This window comes from Ammospiza nelsoni, chromosome 2, assembly GCF_027579445.1.
Source record: "Ammospiza nelsoni isolate bAmmNel1 chromosome 2, bAmmNel1.pri, whole genome shotgun sequence".
NCBI classification, from domain to species: Eukaryota; Metazoa; Chordata; class Aves; order Passeriformes; family Passerellidae; genus Ammospiza; species Ammospiza nelsoni.
Genome location: NC_080634.1, coordinates 100,291,360 through 100,314,245, shown reverse-complemented (window position 1 = coordinate 100,314,245; position 22,886 = coordinate 100,291,360). Strand labels below are relative to the sequence as shown.

Genomic DNA, 22,886 nt, shown 5'->3' with positions numbered 1-22,886 from the left:
AACATTCTTCCCTAAATGGACAAGAAACTTATTTCTCTTAAGCAAAGGAACTTGCCAATAAATGGGAAGTTCTCTTTGTTCTCCAACCCTGTCAGCAGCATATCACCTCTTATGTCAAAAGCCTGCTGAGTTAAATTCGTTTAAAGGATTTGTATTAATTTATTAAGTTTTTGAGTAATAGAAAGTGTCCTTGCATGTAAGTAACATAAAAGGAATATCATTCTTATAGATAATCCACCAGTACATGCTGGAAAAAAAAAAAGTGCTCAAAAATCCTATTTTTGTTACAGGTTCACTTCAAGCATGTTTGAGAGGGTATTTTTTTCATTATCTGAAGCCTAATACTGTAATATTGTCCCAGAAACTATGTACAAAGCTTGGATGCTGTTGTACTGTTTTACTGCATCATTTACTAATTAGTAAGAGCATATTGGATTAGGGTTTCACAGGATATTAAGTGACATAATCCGAAACTGTTAGGCCAAGACTCTCTGGGTATTAATTTTGCCACTAACTGTATAATTCTGAGCTAATTCCCTATACCTAATTTGTGATTCTTTAGCTTATGCTGAGCAACACTTCTACCTACCAAATAGACTTGTTCATTTCCAGACATAAGTTAAATAAAAAAGTTCCGGAAGTAAATAGTAACAGGATTCAGCCTGCACTACTCTCTCTCTTGCAGTCCTAGAAGGTAAGTGGCTAGTAGGTGGTCTTGTGCAAAGCAACAGAACAATAATTTTAAAAATGTATAAAGTTCTCTTTCTTTCTTTTCATGTTTTGACTGTCAAAGCTGAAGTTTATATATCCTCAGTGTGAAAATGACTTCTTATTACCTAGTTTGTAGAACCATGGTCTCACTTAGAGAGAAATCTAAGCCCTCAAATGGTCTGTAGAAAATCTGGGATTTGATAGAATAAATGCTAAAAAAATTGTGCTAGTGATGACACTGCAGGTGAATTTCAACTTTAACTCATAATATTTAAGCTTTGATAATCTCAGAAGTCAGATTGTTCAATTCTTGTAAAAAGTCTGTAGATCAGTACAAATAGTCTTGTATTCTGTAGGCTGTGTGGTTCACTGGCAGAGTCATAAAGAGATGACCTAATTTTTCAGATAGAAAGGTCTTTTTGGCATTAACTGAACCTGGAAGTGCTCACCACTTTGGAAAAACAGGTCACATAGCAATTTAATGTGCACTCAGGAGTTTGATTCTAGACTCTTGGTCTTTAAATATTCATTGTGCCAGTCTTAATTAATAGATGCCTAGGGAGTGATGTATGCATTGCAGTGAGAAATGCAGCAAACATATAAATTAGTAAGTACTGTACAGATGAAGTCCATTTCTGACAAACAAGCTGATCTGCACAGCTGTCTGCACAGGTGTCCTTCAGGAAAAGCAGAATGGGTTAGCAAAGGAAAAAAGCCACAGCCTCCTTCACTGTGACAGTTGTCATTTGAGTGCTTCTCTAGTCTTGCTGATGTTCTTGAGTGGAACCTGTTGAAGGAGCAGTGTATTGTTGACCTACAGAAAGAAGACATAAATTGAGAATTTATTGACACAAAAGGGCTGGATAACAGCCCTGCAGCTTTTATCACTATGTGATTTAGACTTTTCCAAAGTGGAAATTAAAAATAGCAATTCATCCATACCTAATAGCTCTTCAGACTGATACAATGCTATTTTGCAGAAGTATTTGCTAATTAATTAAAAACCATGCAGTAGGTATTAAGAGTAGGTAGTGATGCTTTGCTTGTTTCTCAATAATGTTTTGGATATTAATTATATTTTCAAAGCCACACTGCAGCTAACTGCAAGCATTATTATTGTGAATGGCATTCATTTAATATGTAAAACTGCTGAGGTTGCATAAGTCTTTAAACACATTATGAATATTTCAGCAATGTTCGTGCCTGATGTGCCCTGTGTTAACATAATTTGAAAACATATTTTTATGTACAGCATATGGACTGTAATTTATCATGTCTTTTGCTGGGGAGGATGAAAACTTGAACTGACTTTAGACCTCTTTAGATCTTCTGAGCTTTAGCTTTTGCTGAGATTTTTCTCAGCCTTATTTTCATATGCAACTCTTTTTCTCTTGCTGGGGTGGGGTGAACTGTAAATGTAAATGATCATAGCAAAACACTGCATTTTACATCAAATTTTTATTCTTTCTCTCATTTTTTTATGTCTCAGTATATCAACAAATGAGTTTTTGGAGAATATGACTCCAAAGAAATATAAATCATCTGTCAAAAAGAGTCTGTGAAGCAGTAATTTGAATTTATAACATGGAAAATAATTTGAAAATAATTTTATAGATATAAAGCCAGAACACAATGGTAACAGAGAACCTTATAAAAACAAGCTGTACTGTCAGGTGCATGTAAGCCGGCTACCAACTATTCACATTGCCAAGAGGTGAAAGAATTTCTCTTAAAAACTCAATCTTAACAACAGGAAATGTCAGAGGGTGTGAAAAGTCTGGGCTTTTCATCAATCAGAGTATGACTTTGAATTTTAGCCTTGTCATGTGGCTAAGAAGAAAAGGGGAAAATCTAATCATAGACCATATCAGGAAATGAATTGCCACCATTATACTGCTGAACTCTCATTTCAGAGAGATGAATTCTCACCAGAGCAGGTGTGGGAAAGGGAGAGTTAATATAACCAACACTTGGCAATTGTACCTTGAGACAGGAACCAAATATCGGAGCTGTGGGTGCTGGGAGCCCTTCCATCCAGGAGGGCTGCTGGTGTCCTGGGGTGCATCAGGCAGAGCTTTGCCAGCCGATCAGGGGAGGTGATCCTGCCCGTCTTCTCACCCTCAGTGAGGCACGTCCAGAGTGCTGTGACCACTTGTGGGCTCCTCAGCACAAGAGAAACAATCTGCTACTGGCAAGGGTCAAACAAGTGCCTACAAAGATGATGAGGGGTCTGGAGCATCTCTCTTGTGAGGAGAGGCTGAGGGACCTGGGCCTGTTTAGGCTTGAGAGGACTGAGAGGAGATCTCATCAGTCCATATAAACATTTCAAAGATGGGTGCCAAGAGGATGGTGCCAGATTTTTTGCCATGGTGCCCAGCAGCAGGACAAAGAGCAATGGCCATAAATTAAAACACAACGCATTGGCACCTCAACATGACAAAAGAACTTCTTTACATTGAGGAGGTCAGAGCACTGGAACAGGTTGCCCAGGGAGGTTGTGGATTCTCCCTCTCTGGCGACATTCCAAACCCACCTGGACAAATTCCTGTGTCACCTGCTCCAGGTGATCCTGCTCTGGGGCAATGGTTGGACTAGATTATCTCCTAGGAAGGGGGCTAGAGGTGTCCCTTCCAACCCTAACCATTCTGTGATTCTGTGGTGTCCTGGAAATAACTGCAGAGTACAAGTGGAGTTGGTTCAACCACCATTACAAAAAGTAAAAAGAAGAAATGTTACTTTTAAAGGATATTAATTGGCTATAAAAAAAGTCAGATTTTTTGAGCAGTCTATCAGGTAATATTCTGGACTTGGTTTTCAGAAGGATTTGAGGGAAAGGTATGGAGAAGTAGCTTGTGTTCTCTCATGACTCCTTATTGCAAAGATGAGAGTTTGTTAACAGAGATCCACTTCACTCCTTTGTGGTATGTTCCTTGCTGTAAAAGACTCAAGACTTATTTAAGATACCTGCTTACACAACTAGAAAAATGTGTTGAGACACATTACTTGGTGACTCTCTTGCTCTAAAAGTGAAATGGATATGGTGTACTTATTTTTGAGGTTTTACCATGATACAAAACCAGTAAGGGCAAAGGTACATGTTCATTAAAGTTTATCTAGAGCAGTGTCTATGGTAGACACTTTATATTGCTTTAGAACTTAAAAAATTCCAAAGGTACAAGTTAAAGCAGGCCCCTGACTTAATCCCTGGTATTTGTTGAGACCTAATAAATAAAATTCTGTTTTGTTGACTTTTCATTATGAAAGATGTTGCTGAAGGAAATAATGATAGCCAACTTTTTGATATAATTGTTTCAAGAACCAACCTGCCTCTGATATTGCTTAAAACCATTGGTCCTTAGTACCCAAGTGGAAACTTGGACAATATGTCGATTGTCAGAACAAAACCTTTTCTGAGGCTCTAATCCATCTGAACCAATCTGGACATGCTGTACTCAAGTGCCAGCTCCCAACATGAGTTCAGATCAGATGGGTCATGTGAAGGTGGTCAGCTATCACCCAACTGGTATGGCTGGTATGCAGAGCTTTATCCTGGAGGTTAGTAATCCTCCCTTTCCAAATACTACCTTTAGTTCCACCCCTGAATCACAGCCTTGTGACCATGGATGAAGGCTATTCTTTAGGATATAGCTTTTAGGTTTATGGTGCTTTGCTATCAAGAGCATCCAGCAAAACATGTCCACTGTTAACTCTTCAGTGACCATGCGTGTGTAAATGTGCCCAGCAGCATGCAGGGGATACATTTGTGTTCCCCAGTACAGCCTCAGTGTTTGGGTAAGCAAAGCCACACTCCTTGGGGCCAGAGGGCTGTGACAGTCCCCAGCTTTTGTGAAATGTGTCTCACACCCTTCTTGATCCCCAGTGCTGTGACCATCTCACTCCATGCTCCTACAGCTTGTGCAGCAGTTTGTTCAGGGTTGCTTCTCTTCACTTACTTCCTTTTCTTGTTTTCTTTTTTTTTGCCTCTTACAGATGGACAGAAGAGGAAGAAGTCATTAAGAAAGAAACTGGACTCTTTAGGAAAGGAGAAGAACAGAGACAAAGGTAAAAATAAAGCATATTTGGTGATCAGGTCTTAGTTTTGCATATGAGATTTCTTTAGTCTGATAAATACTTTTTCAAGTAGAATGTTGTTGAGCTGATATACTGTCTGAGTATTTATTTTCAGCCTAACAAATACGTTTAATCTTTTCTGTTTGACTTTAGTATAAGTCAGATCTCTTCAAGTGAAAGGTTTTGATTTGGTTTTGTCGGTTTTGTTTGGTTTTTTTTTTCCTGAGAAAAAAAAGGAAGACTTAAAGGACTGCATTTTTCCTCCAATTGTCCTTCTACCCACTTTCACCATCCAGTGCAGAATGTGGTCTGTATAACGTGATCCAGTTCTTTACCTGCATTTGTACTCTCAATTTACAAAGCACATAAACCCAGCACTGCCCAAGCAAGTCTGTTGGTATGCTTTTCTTTCTTTAACCTTAGGAAAATAACCATTGTTTAAAATATATAAGTGCTTCAGTGCTACTGATCAGTTGGATTTTAATAAATCCCACGTGACGTGGATTTACGGATATGGTTGCACTCTTTTGTTTGGACACTAATCAGCTTTATGGGCTGGGCCCTAATCCAAGGCCTGAAGCTGACCTGTAATTCAGAGCCATTTGAACCAAGTCTGAATACTGAGATGCTGGAAAGTGTCTGTGAAACTGCACGTAGGAAATTGTGCATCTAATTTTGTGTTCATTTCTGGAAAAATGGCTATAAAACTCAGTATTGATATCCCAGTTTCACAAACATGCACTCAAATCCAGGAATTTTTGACAGAAGAAGTGACCTGGTTACTCTGCTGTCCTCACTTTAAGTCTAGTTTAGCAGAAGAATGGAACTTCAAAATTCCATGGTAAAAATTAACATCTCCATTTCCAAGTTAGTTTACATAGTCATCAAGAAGAAAATATTATTATTTTCATTTTTATTTGTTTGATGAGTTAAAATACATTATTATTATTTTCTTGATTTAAAATTGATCCTGGAAAATATTGTATTAATCTTTCTAAAATGGAATGTGCCCTGACACATTGGTTTGATGCATCCAGTGGCTTCCTGTATTATTACATTGCAAGTATCAAACTTTTAATTCATTACAAGAATTACTTGATATAGGAGTGAAGCCACATGCAGGAGGAGTCATTAAGCAAGAGATTTAATTATTTTGTAGCCACCTTTGGGGGAAAATCGTTTTTGCATTGTCCTATTAATTCACTACATTTGGTTACATGGTAATTAGTCATTGCTAGGTTTTTTTTCTGTAGTTGTTCATACAGATAAGAGTGCAAAGCAACATAATTCTGTGCAAAACCTGCTCTGCTCTTCAGTGTGTTTGCCAGAGATTGAGCTTCATAGGGCCTGTGAGGTGCTCTTCTGCATCAGAAAAGGCTAACCACATCCTGCATTTTAAAATGTTTTGTCTCTCACAAATTTTTGGTCTGCTGAGAGCTTTCATCTTTCCTTCCTTAGGCGTATGATGACTTTGGTAGTCTCTGTTGAAAGTTTATTTTTAGAAGTTTGAGAGTTAAAATACATTTTGGCTTTTTTTTTTTCTGTCACTTTTTTTCATTACTGTAGCAGATTTTAACCATGATAAAGTGCTTTGATATTTCACCAAAGCCAGAATTTTGCTGTGTCACCCAGACTTGGTAGATCCTTGCAGTTGCACTTTCAGAGCTCCATCAGTGCTCTTTGGTGCAGTGCCTTGAGAAGTGAGAGTGTCCTTTCGTGATGGATACAAACCCTTAACCCAGAGTTGGTCTTTATTCCACTAAATTCTCTGTTGCCAAAGATCTTTCAAACATTTTGTTTTCTTATATTGCCTTGCATTCTATTTTATTTCCTTACAGCCATGGTTTATTTCAGCTGACCTTTATTTCTGATAATTATACAGCTGCACCAGTTGAGCACTTCAATATAATATTATTTTCTGCTATTGCACTTTTGGTGAGGGATTTTCTTTTGTCTCTACCTTGCATGGTAACATTTATATGCAGTTATACTTCATTCAGTTAGTAGCTTTGGGGATATACTTGATTTTTATTCAGAAGAGTTTTCTGAGTGCACTTTGCCTTTTAGGGCTCGCTAGTTGCCACTAAAGATCAGCACTTTGTATTTATTCATCATTGTTTAAATTTATCTGCTTCCTGGTTTTCAGCCTTGCTCATACTGTCTGGTTACTTATACTAAGCATTTTTAGAAATCACTATGCTGATTCTCCTAATTTTAATTCCTTTTTTCTTATTATTATTATTTGAAATTCAGATGTTTCAAACATACTGCTTTTATCCTTTTTTTATCCCATCTGCTTTTATCCTTTTTCTCACATCTCTCACTGTCTTATTCTGAGTTACAGAGATGCTTTACATGCACTGTCCACTTATAAAGTACTATAGGAACTGTTATAAAATATAAATTCCTTCTGAGAGGAAAATACCCCAGCACTTTTCAAACAGTAGAATCTGTGTTTCTCTCCTTCCTTTAGGAAAAACTTGGGTTGGTCAGTAAGAGTCCAGGAAATTGGAAGGAGTCACATTCTGAACAGGTTGTGTTAGCAGAGTGAAAAGAAAGGCATATCTACTCTTACTAATTGCCAACAGCAAGTATTAGGCAAAAATAGCCCAAATAGCAGCATATGGCATCTTATTTGTCAGGTTTTTTGGCCATGGTTGATCCTCGTGTACTTTTCTCTGCCCTTCTGAGTTATTAAAGATCATCTGCCACTCAGGTACTTGTTCAGCAGACTTTGAATGCATCGCAGCAGAGGGAATGAACAACCAGGAGTGCTGGTTTATGCCAGGGGGGCATGAGCCTGGCACAGTGCTTGAAGGGTGGCTGTTTTCCTGTGGGAAGCAGCAGCACCAGCATCTCCTCCCGCCTCAGGAGTCAGGGGGGAGAGTATTGCCCAGCTTTCAGCTGATGAGTTAGCTCTGAAAGAAAAATGTAAGGCCTTGTGCTGCTGGTCTACATGAGGATGAGCCTGCCATGTTCACGCCAGGATTGAGCCCCACCTCCTTCCCTGAACAGTGGCCTCCATGTCACCTGGAGTCAGAGTTAACCTCCCTTGACATGCCTTTCACAGCAGGCTTGTTCTCTAGAGGGGGTATCTTCCATTTCTGGGCAGCTGCTCCAGGACAAACACTCCTGACTGTGAGCATGGGTGTGCTACACAAAAGGCTGGGAGCACACACCCACCCAGGCAGGTCCCTAGTGCTCATGCCTGAATGGAATGCCTTCCTTGTGTTTCCTTTGGGGGGGTTGTGGTGGGTTTTTTAGTAACTGTCCAGCTGCACTGTTGTGAGAAGGAAACAAGAGCAGGCGGCAGGATGTCGGAGGGGAAGCAGGGAAGCTGCTCACCAGACACTCCGTAGAGAGGAGATGCAGCTGCCTTAGTGCAGACTTCATTTCCATCCCTTCAGCATCACTTTGGAAACACAGTTGCAATTGGGAGAGTAATTAATCCCAAACATTTTGTGTTTTCTCTGTCCCAGCCTGGGATCCCCAACATACCTGGACAAGTAATGGCTGAGGGGGCCATGTTGTTGTTCCTGCCCAGAGTGTATGGGCCGCCTGAAAATCTCCTTTTGTAAGGACAGACTCCTGAAGGTTAATCCTGACAGCCATGCAGCACCATGTGATCATGTGTGAGGGTTGCAAAGATAGCAGGGATGTGCCTGGCAGAGGAGGCCACAGAGGTGGAAAGAAAGGGCCACCATGCTGGTCACCAGGGATGCACGATGGAGGCCTCACTGCAGCTCTTGCCTGGCAAACCCTCTCCTTCAACACTGACGTGCACTAAACTGCCCCATGGTGTAGGTTTGTGGGGTTACTCTCTCTGGAGAGGTGCCACCTCTCTCTAATGTGTGCCCAAGACTGTTCTTCCCCACATGCCCCACCAGGCATCTATGCTTTAAAGGCATAACCAAAAGTAATGGTACTTATTTTTTCTAGGACTGTTTGGAGATTTAATAATTTGTATTTTAGGACTCAGTCCAATCTATGGAGGTTTTACTGTCTAAATTCACATTTTATTTAGATGATCAGTCAACCTGTCTGTTAAGTGAGAGTTTCAGCAACTTGTCAGGCTTCTGAAGGCCAATAAAGACACCACAGTAGAATTTAATGCACTTTAAATGAGTTTCGTATATCTTTGTCCTTTTTTATATCTGTCAACATCTCGTTAAAAGTGGAGAAATTGTAAAAGGAATGTTTTTTTCAATTGTTATTATATCTCTGAGTAATTCACCAAAGCAGGATATAGCAAAACTTGCTGGATGTAAACAGACTAAACAGGAGAGCAGCACTCCACCCAGACATTTAAGCAATATTTTCAGCTTCCATCGTTCAAGTGTTTTTGCTTTACCCGGCCTCCTTGTTATTAATGGCCATCATGACCCTCAATCCTACTGCCTACAGATGTCTCCAAACATTGCTTTTGGCTGCTGACAAACAGTACTCAGGCTGAAGGAGCAGTAACATGTCTGTGCTACTTGGAATAAGACATTCTCAGGATGCTGTCTGCTGGCAGCTGGATATTGTTCCCTTTTGAATTCAGTGCTAATCTTTAAGGCAGCAGAAGCAGGGGTTTTTGCCATCCCTTGCCAGTGATAGGGGTGTCAGTGAAAGCAGACCTACTTCTAGAGTACACACAGGCATTCCTGAGAGAGATGCCTCCCAGAAATTACTCGCCCTAGATTTTATCAGTAAGCCAAGTTTGTTTTGCCTTGGTTCCAGAAAACCCTACAGGTTAACAAAGAGGCCTGCTCACCACTTTATAACCACTTGTTATGTGATTGCTTGAGTAACTGAGAATCATCCCTTTTGCTGATGTTTCTGCATGGGATGTAAATACTTAACAGATTCATCTCTGGGGCCTTAGCAGAGCTGCTGTGTATGCAGGACTTCACGAGAAAAGGCCTTCCTGGTAACTCTGTGGCATATGCAAATCCAGCAGATGTTCAATTTTTCTTTAGTTCAAAATTCTTGAAAATGTCATTTGTGTTTACTTCCTATTTATGCTCAGTAAATTAATATATTAATGTTTGCATTTGTTCTCAGTAATTCAGCCTATTGTGGTATCTGTGCGCCTAAGGAGGGAGCTGAATAAATGAAGTCTCTTTTTTATTGTAGTTTATCAGAAATTGTTTTTTTTTAAAAGTCTTTCCACCAAATTACCATGCCTCTATAAAAAAAACTTTGAATATGTTTCTCATGCTCTCTAGGCATAAAAAAGAGGGGTTTTACCTCAATATTGTGTCATATTTTATACTGAAGTCAAGTAAAGTACCAAATAGTCTCTTTAATTTTTTGTAAAAAAAACCCAGACCTACTCCCACAAAAAAGCATATGTAATTGGGAGGGCCGTATATTACTCCTTGAAGATCAGTGAGCTGTGAGTAGCTGAAGAAGAGATTTTCAGCCACAGAACTGATGCTGAAAATATTGTCTTCTCTTGAATCTCCTGGAGGCAGTGCATGTTTTGAAGAACCTTCAGATGGAAGGAGTTTCAGAGTTCCCATTATGGACTGAGGTTTCTCTTTTCCGTGTTTTCTGCTTCCATCACTGTCTCTACAGATCTGAAATAATTGATTTCAGTTAGCAGAAATCTAACAGAAATCTAGCAGAAACAGAGTTACCCTGTCTGCTAGCTCGGGAGATTGACTTAAAGACCCCATTTAAATATCCCTTTAAAAGCTTGTTATTATCTGATCTCTATTCCTGTCATTTAAATAGATATGGTACAAGCATCTTAGTAAATCCTGGTCACAGATTTTAGCAACCCAAAACCAACATTTATGATGTACTTAAGAAAAAACTCCAAATGCTAAGGACCCTAACCACAGTTACTTTTCACTTTATTAGTATTGAAAGACTCATTAGAATCTAGAATATAGATCTCACTGGCTCCTAATAGACTGTTATGTTCTGTGGGATGGAAAGCAGTTTTCACCAGCTGAAACTTCAGAGAGTCTTTTAAACTATGTTTGGACAGGTGACATGAGGTCAGGTAAGCTATAACCATGTGGGTCAACATCCTGAATATTATCATTTGATTAGCAAAAAGGAGGATTTGGGATCACTGAAACTCTTATTTGATCTGGCTAGGAATTTTTCTGTGATATGCTGCTTTTTATTAGAAAATGATGATTTACCGCCAAAGAAAGATTTCTTAGGAACATATCAATTTCAATCAAAATTTTTTAAAGAACCTTGTTTCAGCTGCGAGCTTGACTTTCTGGTAAGAGAAATTATGCACTTCTCCAAAATAGTAAATTTCCTCCTTTGCCAGTAAACACTGAAAACTGGAGTGTATTAAAAGTGGTGCTGGCTAGGGATACAAGTCTGTTTCCAAGCTGATTGCCCAATCTGCCAGGTTGTTTCACATTTTTACATGATGCTTTTTGCAAAATGTCTTTTTAAGCTGCCCAGTCTCCTCACTGAATAAGTGATCAATTTTTTGTTGAATTTACAGAGAATAACTAACTTAGTAGCTTTGGCACTCAGTATGTATACAACAGACCAAGGCTTGAGCCAGTGCTTTAAGGTACGTTTCTTCATGCAAATGAAACCTCTCTGACAGAGGGGATCCCCAGCATGCATCTGTGAAAAGACAGTTGGTCCTTTTACCTTTCTTGTGAGACTGGAGCCTCAAACCCACACATCTTGTGATTTGAGTTAGAGCCCTTTCTCTCCCATCCGTGGGTTGCTGATTACTTCACAATTACTTCACATGGTACAGCTTTTCTTTAGTAATGAATCTGAAATGACAGAAGGGCTAACATTCGCTCTAATTACCTGTCCAATAAGGAAGCTGTTGGGATTGAATGCCTCTGAAGAGTGGTGGGTAGAACATGCTCCCTGCCGCCACAGCCACACACACATTTTGGTGGGAATTGAGGCTGCAGGCAGTCTGCAAAGGGGGTAACTGATCCTCTAATTTCAACAAATGAGCAAAACTTTACTGGGTTTGCCAACTCTTTAATGTAATTACCACTGCCAGCCAGCCCCACTGCCATCTGTATTTAATCTGAAATTCAGCCAGTTGGTTTTCATCCAGTTCCACCTCTCTGCCAGACACTGAGAAATTGAGGAAGTGGTTCCGTGTCCTCTGAGAAGGTCTATATCAGAGCAGTCTGGAGTAGCGGCTCATTGTCCTTTCTCTGGGCTACATTGAGCAAGCACAATTAAAAACCTGGAATCCCACACCTGAGAGTTTCCAGGGAGGGGCAATGCCTACCTCGAAATGCCAGCCTTCACATACTGAAGTCAGGAGAGGGTCATTTTAATGAAACTTGTTTAATGAAGCAGTGCTGAGAGCTCATCTCCTGCTGATCTTGCCCCAGTTGATGTAGCATCAATGGCACCAGCCTGCTGTTGGGCATCACATGAGCTAAATGAATACTGCTGTCCTCTCCCAGTCTGAATCATAGGCAGCTCTGAGCCAAACCAGAGGAATATACTGTGTTGGCTTTTCTCAGGAAATGTTGTAGAAGGACAAATAAAAAGGGGGTGCTGGGAGTATAAGAAAGCACCCGGTTAGACAGCCAGAGGGGACACGTGTTGCACATGTGCGTTTCAAATTTGTCATCTTAAATGTTCATTAGGAAGATAATTCAGGACAGTCAAAAAAATTAATACTGTCATAATTTTATAGACACACTCTGCTGAGTACAGGAGGGAGAAGTCTAACTGAACTCTAACTGAAGTCTAAAGTCTAACTGAAAAGTCTAACAGGAACTGGCAAATCCTGCATTGCTTGATATCTGTGTGAGGATATTCTTTCTTGTCCTAAATTAAATGCAGATGGTTTTAGGTGTCATTCTACTCACAGGTCACCTCCAGAGTTGCTTGATATATGAGGCACTGCTTCCTGATTTAGTTTTGACTGGCCACTAAAGTTAACTCATATCTTAACATTTCATGCTTCTAAAGAGCAGGAATGTTTCTACCAAATCAGAACAATGGGCTGTTGTTTCTTTAGTGTGATAGACTAGTAGTGCCCTCATTCAAGATTCTTAAAATATCCTCTTCTTTTCAATGACTTACTTAATACAAATCCAGATACAATTAGCAAGTGTCATCAAAGACCTAGTCAGACTTAAAATCCCAGGAGGAATTTTGGTTTCATCATTTACGTAATTGTGGCAGAAGAGATGTATAGTATTTTTTTTAATAATTCCTTCTTTGATACTTAAAAAAATTTGGCTTTAATCTCTGGTGCTTTATTTATGCCTGATCTGAGCATGTCTGAAGCTGGAACCTAGTAGAAGTTGCACTTATTTTCACCAGAGTGAAGAACATCAATAACTATTTTTTTTTCATTTCTTTTGAGCACAAGCCAGTTCTAGTTGGAAATCTGTCTCAGTAGTTTTGCTTCTGCTAATCTCAGATAGATATGGTTTGAAAATTATTGATGAGAATTTTGTAATTGCTGATTGATTCACTGTAAAACATTTTTCTATTTTGTAAAATATTTAAGCATTTTACTTTGAGATCTGAGATATGTGCTGGTTTTGTACGTTTCAGTTGTATTGATGTGAAAGGATTATGTTCTTTCTCTTAGTGGAGACAAACGTGTTCTCCTATATTTCCATGTGTCCATGCTTTTTTTACTGCTACAAAGGAGCTTTACACTGATGTACCACTACTAAACAGGTTCAGTCTTATCAGTATTTAAAACAGTATCGTTCTTGTGTAAATTTAAAATTATATCTTTGAAGGCTTAATCTGAGGGGTGAATGTACTTCAAAGCTCTCTGCACTGTAGTGAAACCCATGCACATGCCAGGACCCCTTGACTCTGGTGCCCTACAGCATTCATGAGGAAGGAGCCTGGTGGAGGGATCTGAAACATGAGAGAGAGCTTTGGAACACTTCAATGAGGCTCACAGTCTCAGGATGGTTACCAGAGCTTCTGATGCCCCTGTGCACCATCTACATGTAACCAGAAGTGCCTGACTTCATTTACTTTTGGTGGAAGTTAACATCCTAATTAGATTTGATCTAAGTGATTTTCCAGGATCCTGTGCAGAGTATCTTGCATTATGTGACTGGATGTATGATTCAGATACGATAGGCCACAACAGCCTGGCATGGTTGTTGCTATTATTGCTGAGTCCAACACTTCATTGGAATTACTATATATATTTAAAGAGGCTTCAGATTGTTTTTCTTAACAAAGAAAGAGTTAATTCTTTTTGTACTAAATAAATACCAGATGTTTGGTAACTATTAGGCGTTTATTGTTGTTGCAGAATTTATTCCCCAGGCTTTTGGAATGCCTTTGTCTCAAGTGATTGCTAATGACCGGGCCTACAAGCTCAAGCAAGACTCTCAGAGAGAAGAGCAAAAAGATGTTTCAGATTTTGTGGCCTTTCTCTTGCCATTTGGAACTAAAAGACAGAACAAAGAACTTTCCAGCAGTAACTCATCTCTCAGCTCCACCTCAGAAACACCGAATGAATCCACTTCTCCTAACACACCTGAGCCAGCGCCACGGGCAAGGAGGCGTGTAAGTAGACACATCACAATGGGGTGTGTGACTGTAGGTCCAGAGGGTCTGACTGGACCAGGACAGCCCTGTTGTGTGTGTGGACTGTGGAATACTTTCTGTTCAATAGTGTTTTTTTTTCAGGTGGAAGTCAGCCTCATCAACTTCAGAAAACTCTTAACTGTAGTGGAAATATTCTTTTGCTGATGCTGGTGGGAAAAGGTCATATAGACCCTGTGAGTCTGTAACAGATCACAAAGAGGCAGAGAGATTATCTAGAAGTCTTCCTGTTTGCTTCCTTTATCTACCTCCTTCTAAGTCTTTCAGATTTAACAAATTCGATCTGTCTTTAACCTAATTTTTTCAGCAGTTTTAAAGTCTAAACCTATGTGTTTGATATTTATAGGTAAACTTATCTTAATCTAGCTCTAACTTGATAATAATCCCAATCCATATATTAATAAATAATAATTATCCTTGACTATTAATCCCTATCCTTATATTAATAAAAATCCTCATGTTCTAACCCTTATCATATCCTCTGTGGTAAGTAAGGAGTTGTCAGACTAGATTTGTGCCAGGGTCTTCAAAGGATGTTTCTGCATGCAGATTAGGAAGAAGCCTTTGACAGCAAAACACATAGTGGTGGGTTTAGGTTGAATATTAATTTGCATGTAAAATTGATAATTTTTTAGCATAAACCTGTTCCTTGTAAGTAAATTTTATGCTCTGAACTTTCTAGTTCTACAGTTGGTAATTTTTTTTTTTTTTGTTACAATGGAATAGAGGTTCTAGACTTTCTGGCTTTTTAATTTCATTTGCAATGGAGAGAGAAAAAAATTGCATAATACAATACTTTGAATAAAACCCCTTTTAATAAATCTGAGCAAGAATTGAGGTGCAAGAACAGACTCTGGAAAAGAAAGTATTTTCTTAAGAACCTCGCCTTCTTTCATCCGTAGCCTAAAACTGTTTCATAGAAATTCTCTGTTGGGCTCTTCAAACCAGGGATTAAGAGGGGTGGAACTGGAGTAAATTGCAAATTGAGAGAAGGCAGAAGGCAGGTCTTGGGACTCTTTCTTTGTCTAGCTGCCAGCTGAAGCTTGAAGTGTCTATATTCTGTCTGCAAAACTGAAAGCATGGTGTTTGCAGTCTTGTATACTCATTAACGCACATCTGTTTGTCTGTGCGAACCATATGAGCAGGCATTTGTGTTCACACAAAAGTGCAAAGTTACTTGACTAAGTTAAGGGAAACCCATGAATTTGACTAAGTTAAGGGAATTCCATGAACTTCTTTCAGAGTTTGGCAGTCAGTGACAAAAAATATAACTTTACTGTATGTAGTCATTGGCTTCAGAACCTTTTTTCATAGGAAAGATAACTCATGTGTCCAGAGGTAACTCATCTGCTGTTCTTTTCACAAAGATTGGATTATAAGATTTCTGACCTGTATTTGACCAGTGAGCAGGCAGAAGGCCATGGATCCTTTGATACATCCACAGAGATCCATCAGGACCAAGTTCCTAGAAGTTGAGGGAGGGTTTTGCTTGTTTTGTTTGTTTGGATAGTTGGGGATTTTTTTGTCATTAATGCCTTTGCAGCTTTCAGAGGGCAGAATTGGAGCCTTTATTCCACAGCCATGAGGAAGCAGTAGGACGTGGTTCACCCACAGAGAAATAAAAGTTAGCCTAAGGTGGACAGTGTGACATGAGGGATCTGGCATTTTCTTTAGGGAATGAACTTACCTAATAAACTTCTTGAATTTTCCATTATTTAACATTAATATCAACTCATGTCCCATATCTTGTCTGTCTCTATAATTCTGTTTTTCAGTGCACTTAGCCCTCTGCCCTGAGCTTACTTAGGGGATGATAAGGAAGCCTGCACTTATCTTTTATCTCTTGAGCACCATTGCCCTGTTTTCAACTGACAAATGCTTACAAAAAAGGAAAAAAAATATTTGTTAGCAAATGCAACTGATACAACCATTTTATCACAAAAATATTGCACAGACAGCTGGAGTCCAGTTCTCTTAAACTTAAACTGGAGAGATTGTTTATCATTGCTCCATTTACTTCTTTGCAACTGTGTCATTCACTTTTGTGTATTTCAAACACAAAAGTGAGTCTTCAAACACTCACCTAAGACTTTCAATAAGAGTTAGAAGACGGTAATGCTGGCTGCAGAGCTCATGGTGTGAGTGCTGTGGTTCTCTCTTCAACAGCTTGACAAAAGTCACTGTTGCTGCATTTTCTGTGTAGGATTTTTGCCCAGCAGTTGGAAGTTGAGACTTTAAATTCCACTTTCCTTCATGTTTCTGTGTGCTTAGATTAAGACTTCCCCAATGTATTTAGGTTTTGATCTCATCATGGGGGAGCAGGGACTGGCATCCATTATGTGCAAAGGTAATGGCTGGCAGATGGAACTTGATTTTCTTTAGTTGCTGGGCACTGCAGTGTGTGTGTTACTGACCTGGAGCAGTGGTGTGCAGTCTCCTCCTCCTCTGTTCCTGAGCAGTCAGGTAGGTCAGACTGAGCCCAGACTAATAGGTCTGGCTGATTTTGAGCTGGATTTGTGGAGTATGTTGGTAACATTTTCTTGTGCACTTTGTAAAATCAGAGCTGGCCTGAACTTGTTATTGCCAAGCCATGACTTCAGTCACTGAACTCAAGGTCACTCTTCCTAAAGCCAGCTCAGTGTACCAGTTAATCCACAACTTTGATAAAATGCCCAAGGACCACGTTGAACTGACTGTATTTGCATCTATTTTAGGGATCTGAATCCGATTTAAGTAACTCTGATAATGATTCATGAGGTGAGGATGCTTTGCAGACAGGAAAGGACCAATAAAGGCAGGTTATAAAGGAGGGCACCTGTCACACAGGGGCTGCACTGCTGAAGGTGGAGTTAGGATTTTCAGTGCCAATTCCTTTATTTGATGTTTGGAATGCCAAACTCTTAAATAAACTCAAAATATCATTCAGTTGGAATTTTACACACATGGATCATAGCCAGAGGTTCTTGTTTGGTCTGGAGGGTTTTTTTGTTTGTGTTTTTGTTTCCTGTTGGCAGGAAATGGTAAAAGGAATCAAGCAGATGTACTTATGAGAGACATCAGAAATAAAGGTCAAAAGTTGCATTCTAAAGGTTCTAGTAATTGTTTATAGTAATGTGGGTAAAAAAAAAATCTTAAAACTTGACTGTGTTTCATTTATACATCTACCATGAGTTACAAGAAACAGAACTATATCTGATAAGTTAAATGGGGTTTTTTTAAGGTATTAAGAACTAGAAATGTATGAATGAGTTTGAAATCTCAGTGGACTTTTTGTGAGTTTTGCCTATGAGTTGAAAATCTTCATAAAGTTCAGCTGGCTGGGCTGATGGAACAAAATACTTTTAGAGCTTTAAATTCCCTTGTAAGCAATTCTCATTTAATTCTCAAGTTCTCATTTAATAGACATAAGAGTTCTGACTAGCAGTCTATAAATTGCCTGTCAGCTTTTAACAAACTATAATTGTCAGAAAAATTTTGAGTAGAAATTTACATTTTTGTTATTGTTTCTTAGGATGACAGCCTTCATCCCTTTACAGTACATTTTATGTTATTGTAAAATTTATGCTTTGTTTCAGAAAGAAAGAAAATAGTGTACAAGAGATATTTTTAATAGGAAAAAATCTGAAACTTTTATTTGTGTTTATTATTTATTCTTGTTGTTATTAATAATATTAATATTATTCTTATTATTATACATGGACCTAGAATGTTTTTTGCCTCCTAAGTTTAATAAGACTTATGAGAAATGAAATTACAGTAATCTTGTGCTTTGAAAAAAAATCTTATTTTTAAAGTGTGAAAATTAAAACATGCCAGAAACCTCCAGCTGCTTGTGCTGCTTTATCCTTTACAGACTGCTTGAACTTCTGTACCTTGCTGTAATCAAAACCTGGATTTCAAAGCTTTCATTGGAATTTTAGTGACTTTAAAAAACTAATATATGTGAAATAGAATTATTTAAAAAATATTACACCTCAGCTTCTCTGGTGTATCTTTATTCTGTGATAGAGTGGGATTATTTCAAACTCCACAGCTGTATGAATTTGGGATATTAACTGTTAAATATATATGGTGTATGGTTGTTAATCATTTTGCATAAATTTCACTGATACAATGGTCCAAGACACAGAAGAACTAGTCAATAAGATTTAAAAATATTTATATATCTCCATGCACATGAATACAGTACTTCAGAGGTGCACCCACAGACCATGATTCATCCTTGCCCTGCAGTATGTGCAGGCTTACATCAGTAAAAGCATGGAGTGAAGGAGTGGAAAGCATTTCAAATTTCAGTATTTTACTTTGTGTTCATTGTAATATGATAAGAATAACATTGGTACCGTTCCTATCCATTACACTGGTATTATAACTTAATTAATTTATAAAAATTAATTAATTTTTAATTATAAAAATTAATTAATTAGTTGTAGCTAATGGTATTTTTATATTAGTTTGTTTAAAATGCAGGTAGGCAAAAGTCTTTGTTGGACGTCCTGTGATGCTGAGATTTCCCCAGCCCTACTGATTGTTCACGTGTGTGTATTTTACAGGGTGCAATGTCTGTGGACTCTATCACAGATCTTGATGACAATCACTCAAGATTGTTGGAGGCTCTCCAGCTCTCTTTGCCAGCAGAAGCTCAGAGCAAGAAAGAAAAGGCAAGAGATAAGAAACTAAGCCTGAACCCTATTTACAGGCAGGTTCCCCGGCTTGTAGATAGCTGCTGCCAGCACTTGGAAAAGCATGGTAAGAATATTTTGTTTTCCCAGGAGTGGCAGATGTATTTTTACTATAATATAAATAAATGCCTATTTTGAGAAGTAAGTATATGCAAGGACATCTTTGAAAGCTAGACATTTTCCCTCATGTTTTGCCTCTTGCTAAAAATACTGTCTCACAAGTAATTCCGTACATGATAGCTTCCCAAACTAAAGGTCTGTGCTGTGAGCTTGTAATCTGGCCCATAGAGCACAGGGATGGAGCCTTTTCTTGGAGGTCACCCATCTTGTACTGGGGTGCTCAGCTCTGCAGAAACAGCTCTTCACACCCCACAGGTTTACCTGTTCCTTCAGAACAAAAGGTCTGAAATGTTCCAGTCAGTCTGGAGTCATGCACAGCCAGTGGATCTTAAGGTGTGAGATCTAGATTAACTATTTATACTGTAAGGCTTCTGATATTTGAAGATGGGGGTTCAGAATAAGAAAGCATTCCATGCTACATATATATTAACCTCCAAGTAGCCTCTTCCTGTTCACTGCAAGGCTTGAAGGCTGAATACTCAGTTTGTCTCTGGCTTGATTCCTCCTGACCAGCCTCAGGCTCAGGCCTGCTCTCTCCAAAGGAAATCACAAACTCCTGCCAGCATTCTTCCTGTGTGTTCATGATTGTCCAGACACAAGCCTCCCACAGCTTTACCTAATGCAGAAACAATAGGCAATCTAGGTATCTGCTCACCATCTCTGCCAATGGATCTTAGCCTTGTAAAGTTTTTTAATGATAATTGAAATAACTTGGCCACAGGAAGATGGAGTTATCCCATGGCCAGATAATCAACAAACCATAAAATAATGGTGATTGTAACAGCAAATTATGTATTTGATGTTAATTTCACCAGCAAGAAATCATTTACTGACTCTGAATGAAAGGCTTTTGCAAGATGAGGGACTGCAATTTAAACAACAATGCTGAGCTTTCACAATTCATAACTGAAAACTATCTTCCTTACAAATGTATCAAGGAACACTGCAAAAGATAGTTGCTGTTAGTCTTTCACAGAGCTTAGATACCATGGCTGACAAGTAAGGATGGGATGATTAAATTTGAGATGAATGACTTCCACCCCTTTAAGCAAAGGTAGCTGAGTTTGGAGAATATAAAAGTATCTGAGTCAGCTAAAAAGCCATCCAGCTGAGCATCATTTGCATACTGTGATTTTATGTCGCCTCATCATCTGTGATAAATTTTTTAATCCTGTTAATGCACTTTCATAACAAAGTTCTTTTCCATATGATGCTCTTTATATTTTCTTTACATTGAAATTTTCTTTTAAAGGAAATTTATGATGAGTTATTGTGCCTTGTTTAAGAATAAACTATGATATACCACAATGCAATAATCTGATATAATCTGGGGCAAATTCTTCAATTTTGAATTTAATCTGCTTTTCACAAGACAGTCATTGGCACTGAGAGAAACCTAAAAGTGGTACAAGGTGGACACTGTAGCAACATCATTCCTGATTCTGAAATACTTGCCTATATGCATAAGTCCTTTTCCAGCAACAGATCACCAGCAGTTTCTGATGACTGCTTTAAAGGATAATTCTGAGCATTATATGACAAAAATGGTTATGTTTTTAGACATTAGAGCACCTGTCCTTGTTCACCTTCCCTATTTTCCCTGGATTCACATCCCAGAGATATAAAGGCCTGGCTTTCTGTAGACCTGCAGTGTAGCAAAAACACTGCATGTGTAGGAATGGGTAAGCAGCCTGCAGGTTGCCCAATGTGTGTAATCTCCATCTCAGATGATTCCCTGCCAGTGTTCCTGGATTTACTAAATGGTAGTCCATCAATGTAATTTTCTGTTAACCAAAGAGAGAAGATTTGAAAAGAGGTGTTGAGACTAAAATCTAAAAAGCAGAATCCTATCTGAATTTCTGTGATGAAGATCTGCAACTCCAAATACTGTTCAAGCTGACACATCCCCAGCAAGCAAGTGTAGCCTAATGGCTGTCAGAAGGCATTTCACAAGGAAATTTTACACTTCCTGTATGTCAGTAGAGATTAGAGCTGCAGAGTAGTCCTTGTTAGACCATAAACTTCCAAGCTTATGGATAATTTCATCCCTTTTGCAAAACTGTATAACCATGTAAAATTATATTATATACACAGGCCCTTCAGGCTCTAAAATTTCCACGCACATTGTCATTGCTAAAGACCATGTCACCTCTCAAATTTTTCAGGTCCTGTTAGTTCTCAAATATGTCCATTTGAGAACCAAATTATAGTTTTTTGTATTTGTAGTGGCTTTCTGCAGGACTACAAGAAGGTTTGAACTGATTTCTTATGAAATAGCAGACAACACCAATTTCCTAATCGCTTTAAGTCTAAATGACACACTTCTGCACTTTGCCTAAAGTACCACAATGCTTCTTTATAGCTTTCCCTATATATAATAGTTATTCCTACCTTATAAAGTGCACACAACTCCCTGTTGAAGTTCTTCCCTCTCACAGTCTGCCTGAGTGCCCAATTTAGGTACCTTTGAAGGAGACTCTCAACTTTGTCATGACAGGAACTTTGGAGCCAGTGAGTTACCCCAAATACCAGCTTCATCCTGTATCCAAATACACAGCTCAGTGCCCACATATTTAGTTGTTTTACTGCCTGTTTCCTTTGATATCAGTCCTGGAAGTTACACCTCCAAACCCTGAGCAGTGCCCCAGTCTCTGCATACTTCTGTTCCTCATAGCAGTGGCACATCCGAAGTGGCATCAGAAATGTCACAGAGATGCCATTTTGCAGATTAAGTGTGATCCTTTAAAACCACAGTGGACGGCTTCTTAACCACATCTTGCATCAATGGTAAGTAAACATTTGTGGAGAAATATGTTACTTTTCTTTTTATTTATTCTTATAAGTACACACATAGGTCAGAATGCTTTGGTTCAATGCAATTTTCAGGAGAAAATTTAACAGTAAAATAGTGCTATGATGTGTTTCACTTGCAGGTCTCCAGACAGTAGGAATATTCAGAGTTGGAAGCTCAAAAAAGAGAGTAAGACAGGTGAGTGGATATGGATATGATTTTCTTTCATCAGCTATAATATAAACAAATCTGATTCCTTCTGTTATTTCTTTCCCATCTGTAGCATGGTGAAATTTAGTCTTTCTGGGTCAGTGACTTTGCTGATTTTTTGATGGCTCATAAAAGGCTATTCCAGTATCTTTTACATCTGGTGAAATCCTTGTCAGGTTCTCAGCAGGTTAACAGTCTCTGTATGTTTTGCTCTGGAAAAGTAGCACAGGGTTGGAGATCCAAATAAACTACAGTGAAGAAATTTTCCAAAGGTCACACTGCAGGGAAAAAAAAATCTTGGCTGTTCGTTTCATCTCAGAAACAGCTGAAGCTCCCAAAGTAAACTCAAACTGTAAATCTTCTTTGGAAAACTCACGGTATGAGAAAACATGCAAGTACAGAACAATCTCTTTGACCCTAAGATTGCTGCTCCTAAATATCACCTTTCTTTTACCCCTGCTAGACTTCAAGGTCAGAGCAGACCCTTCCAAGTCTTAGTATCAGCTAAATTATGAAAAAGCACAGATGGTGTGCAGTTAGGTTCCAGAGATAAAGTCAAATGTGGGTGTTAGCTCCTAGGTATACCCACCTAGACATTCCCAGCAGCTGGGAATACATGTTGAATTAGAGCAGTGGAGATGGTTGTTAGTGTTTGCATGATGCATAAGGAAGAGATGAAAAGATAGAGGAAAATGTCCCTCCCAGGAAGTTAAGACAAAAATCATCAAACAGAAAAAAAAAAAGGCAACAGAAAGCTTGACTGC

At 38.8% G+C, this 22,886-nt stretch overlaps 1 protein-coding gene across 2 annotated transcripts in view; it reads left to right on the top strand.

Annotated features, from left to right (window-relative positions):
• ARHGAP6 (Rho GTPase activating protein 6) overlaps window positions 1-22,886 on the top strand; it is a 306,617-nt gene that overhangs the window by 260,912 nt on the left and 22,819 nt on the right. For both annotated transcript variants that reach the window (XM_059466811.1, XM_059466812.1), the window contains exons 3-6: window positions 4,702-4,773; window positions 14,024-14,280; window positions 18,873-19,068; window positions 22,055-22,110. In XM_059466811.1, coding sequence (XP_059322794.1) covers window positions 4,702-4,773; window positions 14,024-14,280; window positions 18,873-19,068; window positions 22,055-22,110 — 581 coding nt within the window. The remainder of the gene's footprint in view (window positions 1-4,701; window positions 4,774-14,023; window positions 14,281-18,872; window positions 19,069-22,054; window positions 22,111-22,886) is intronic.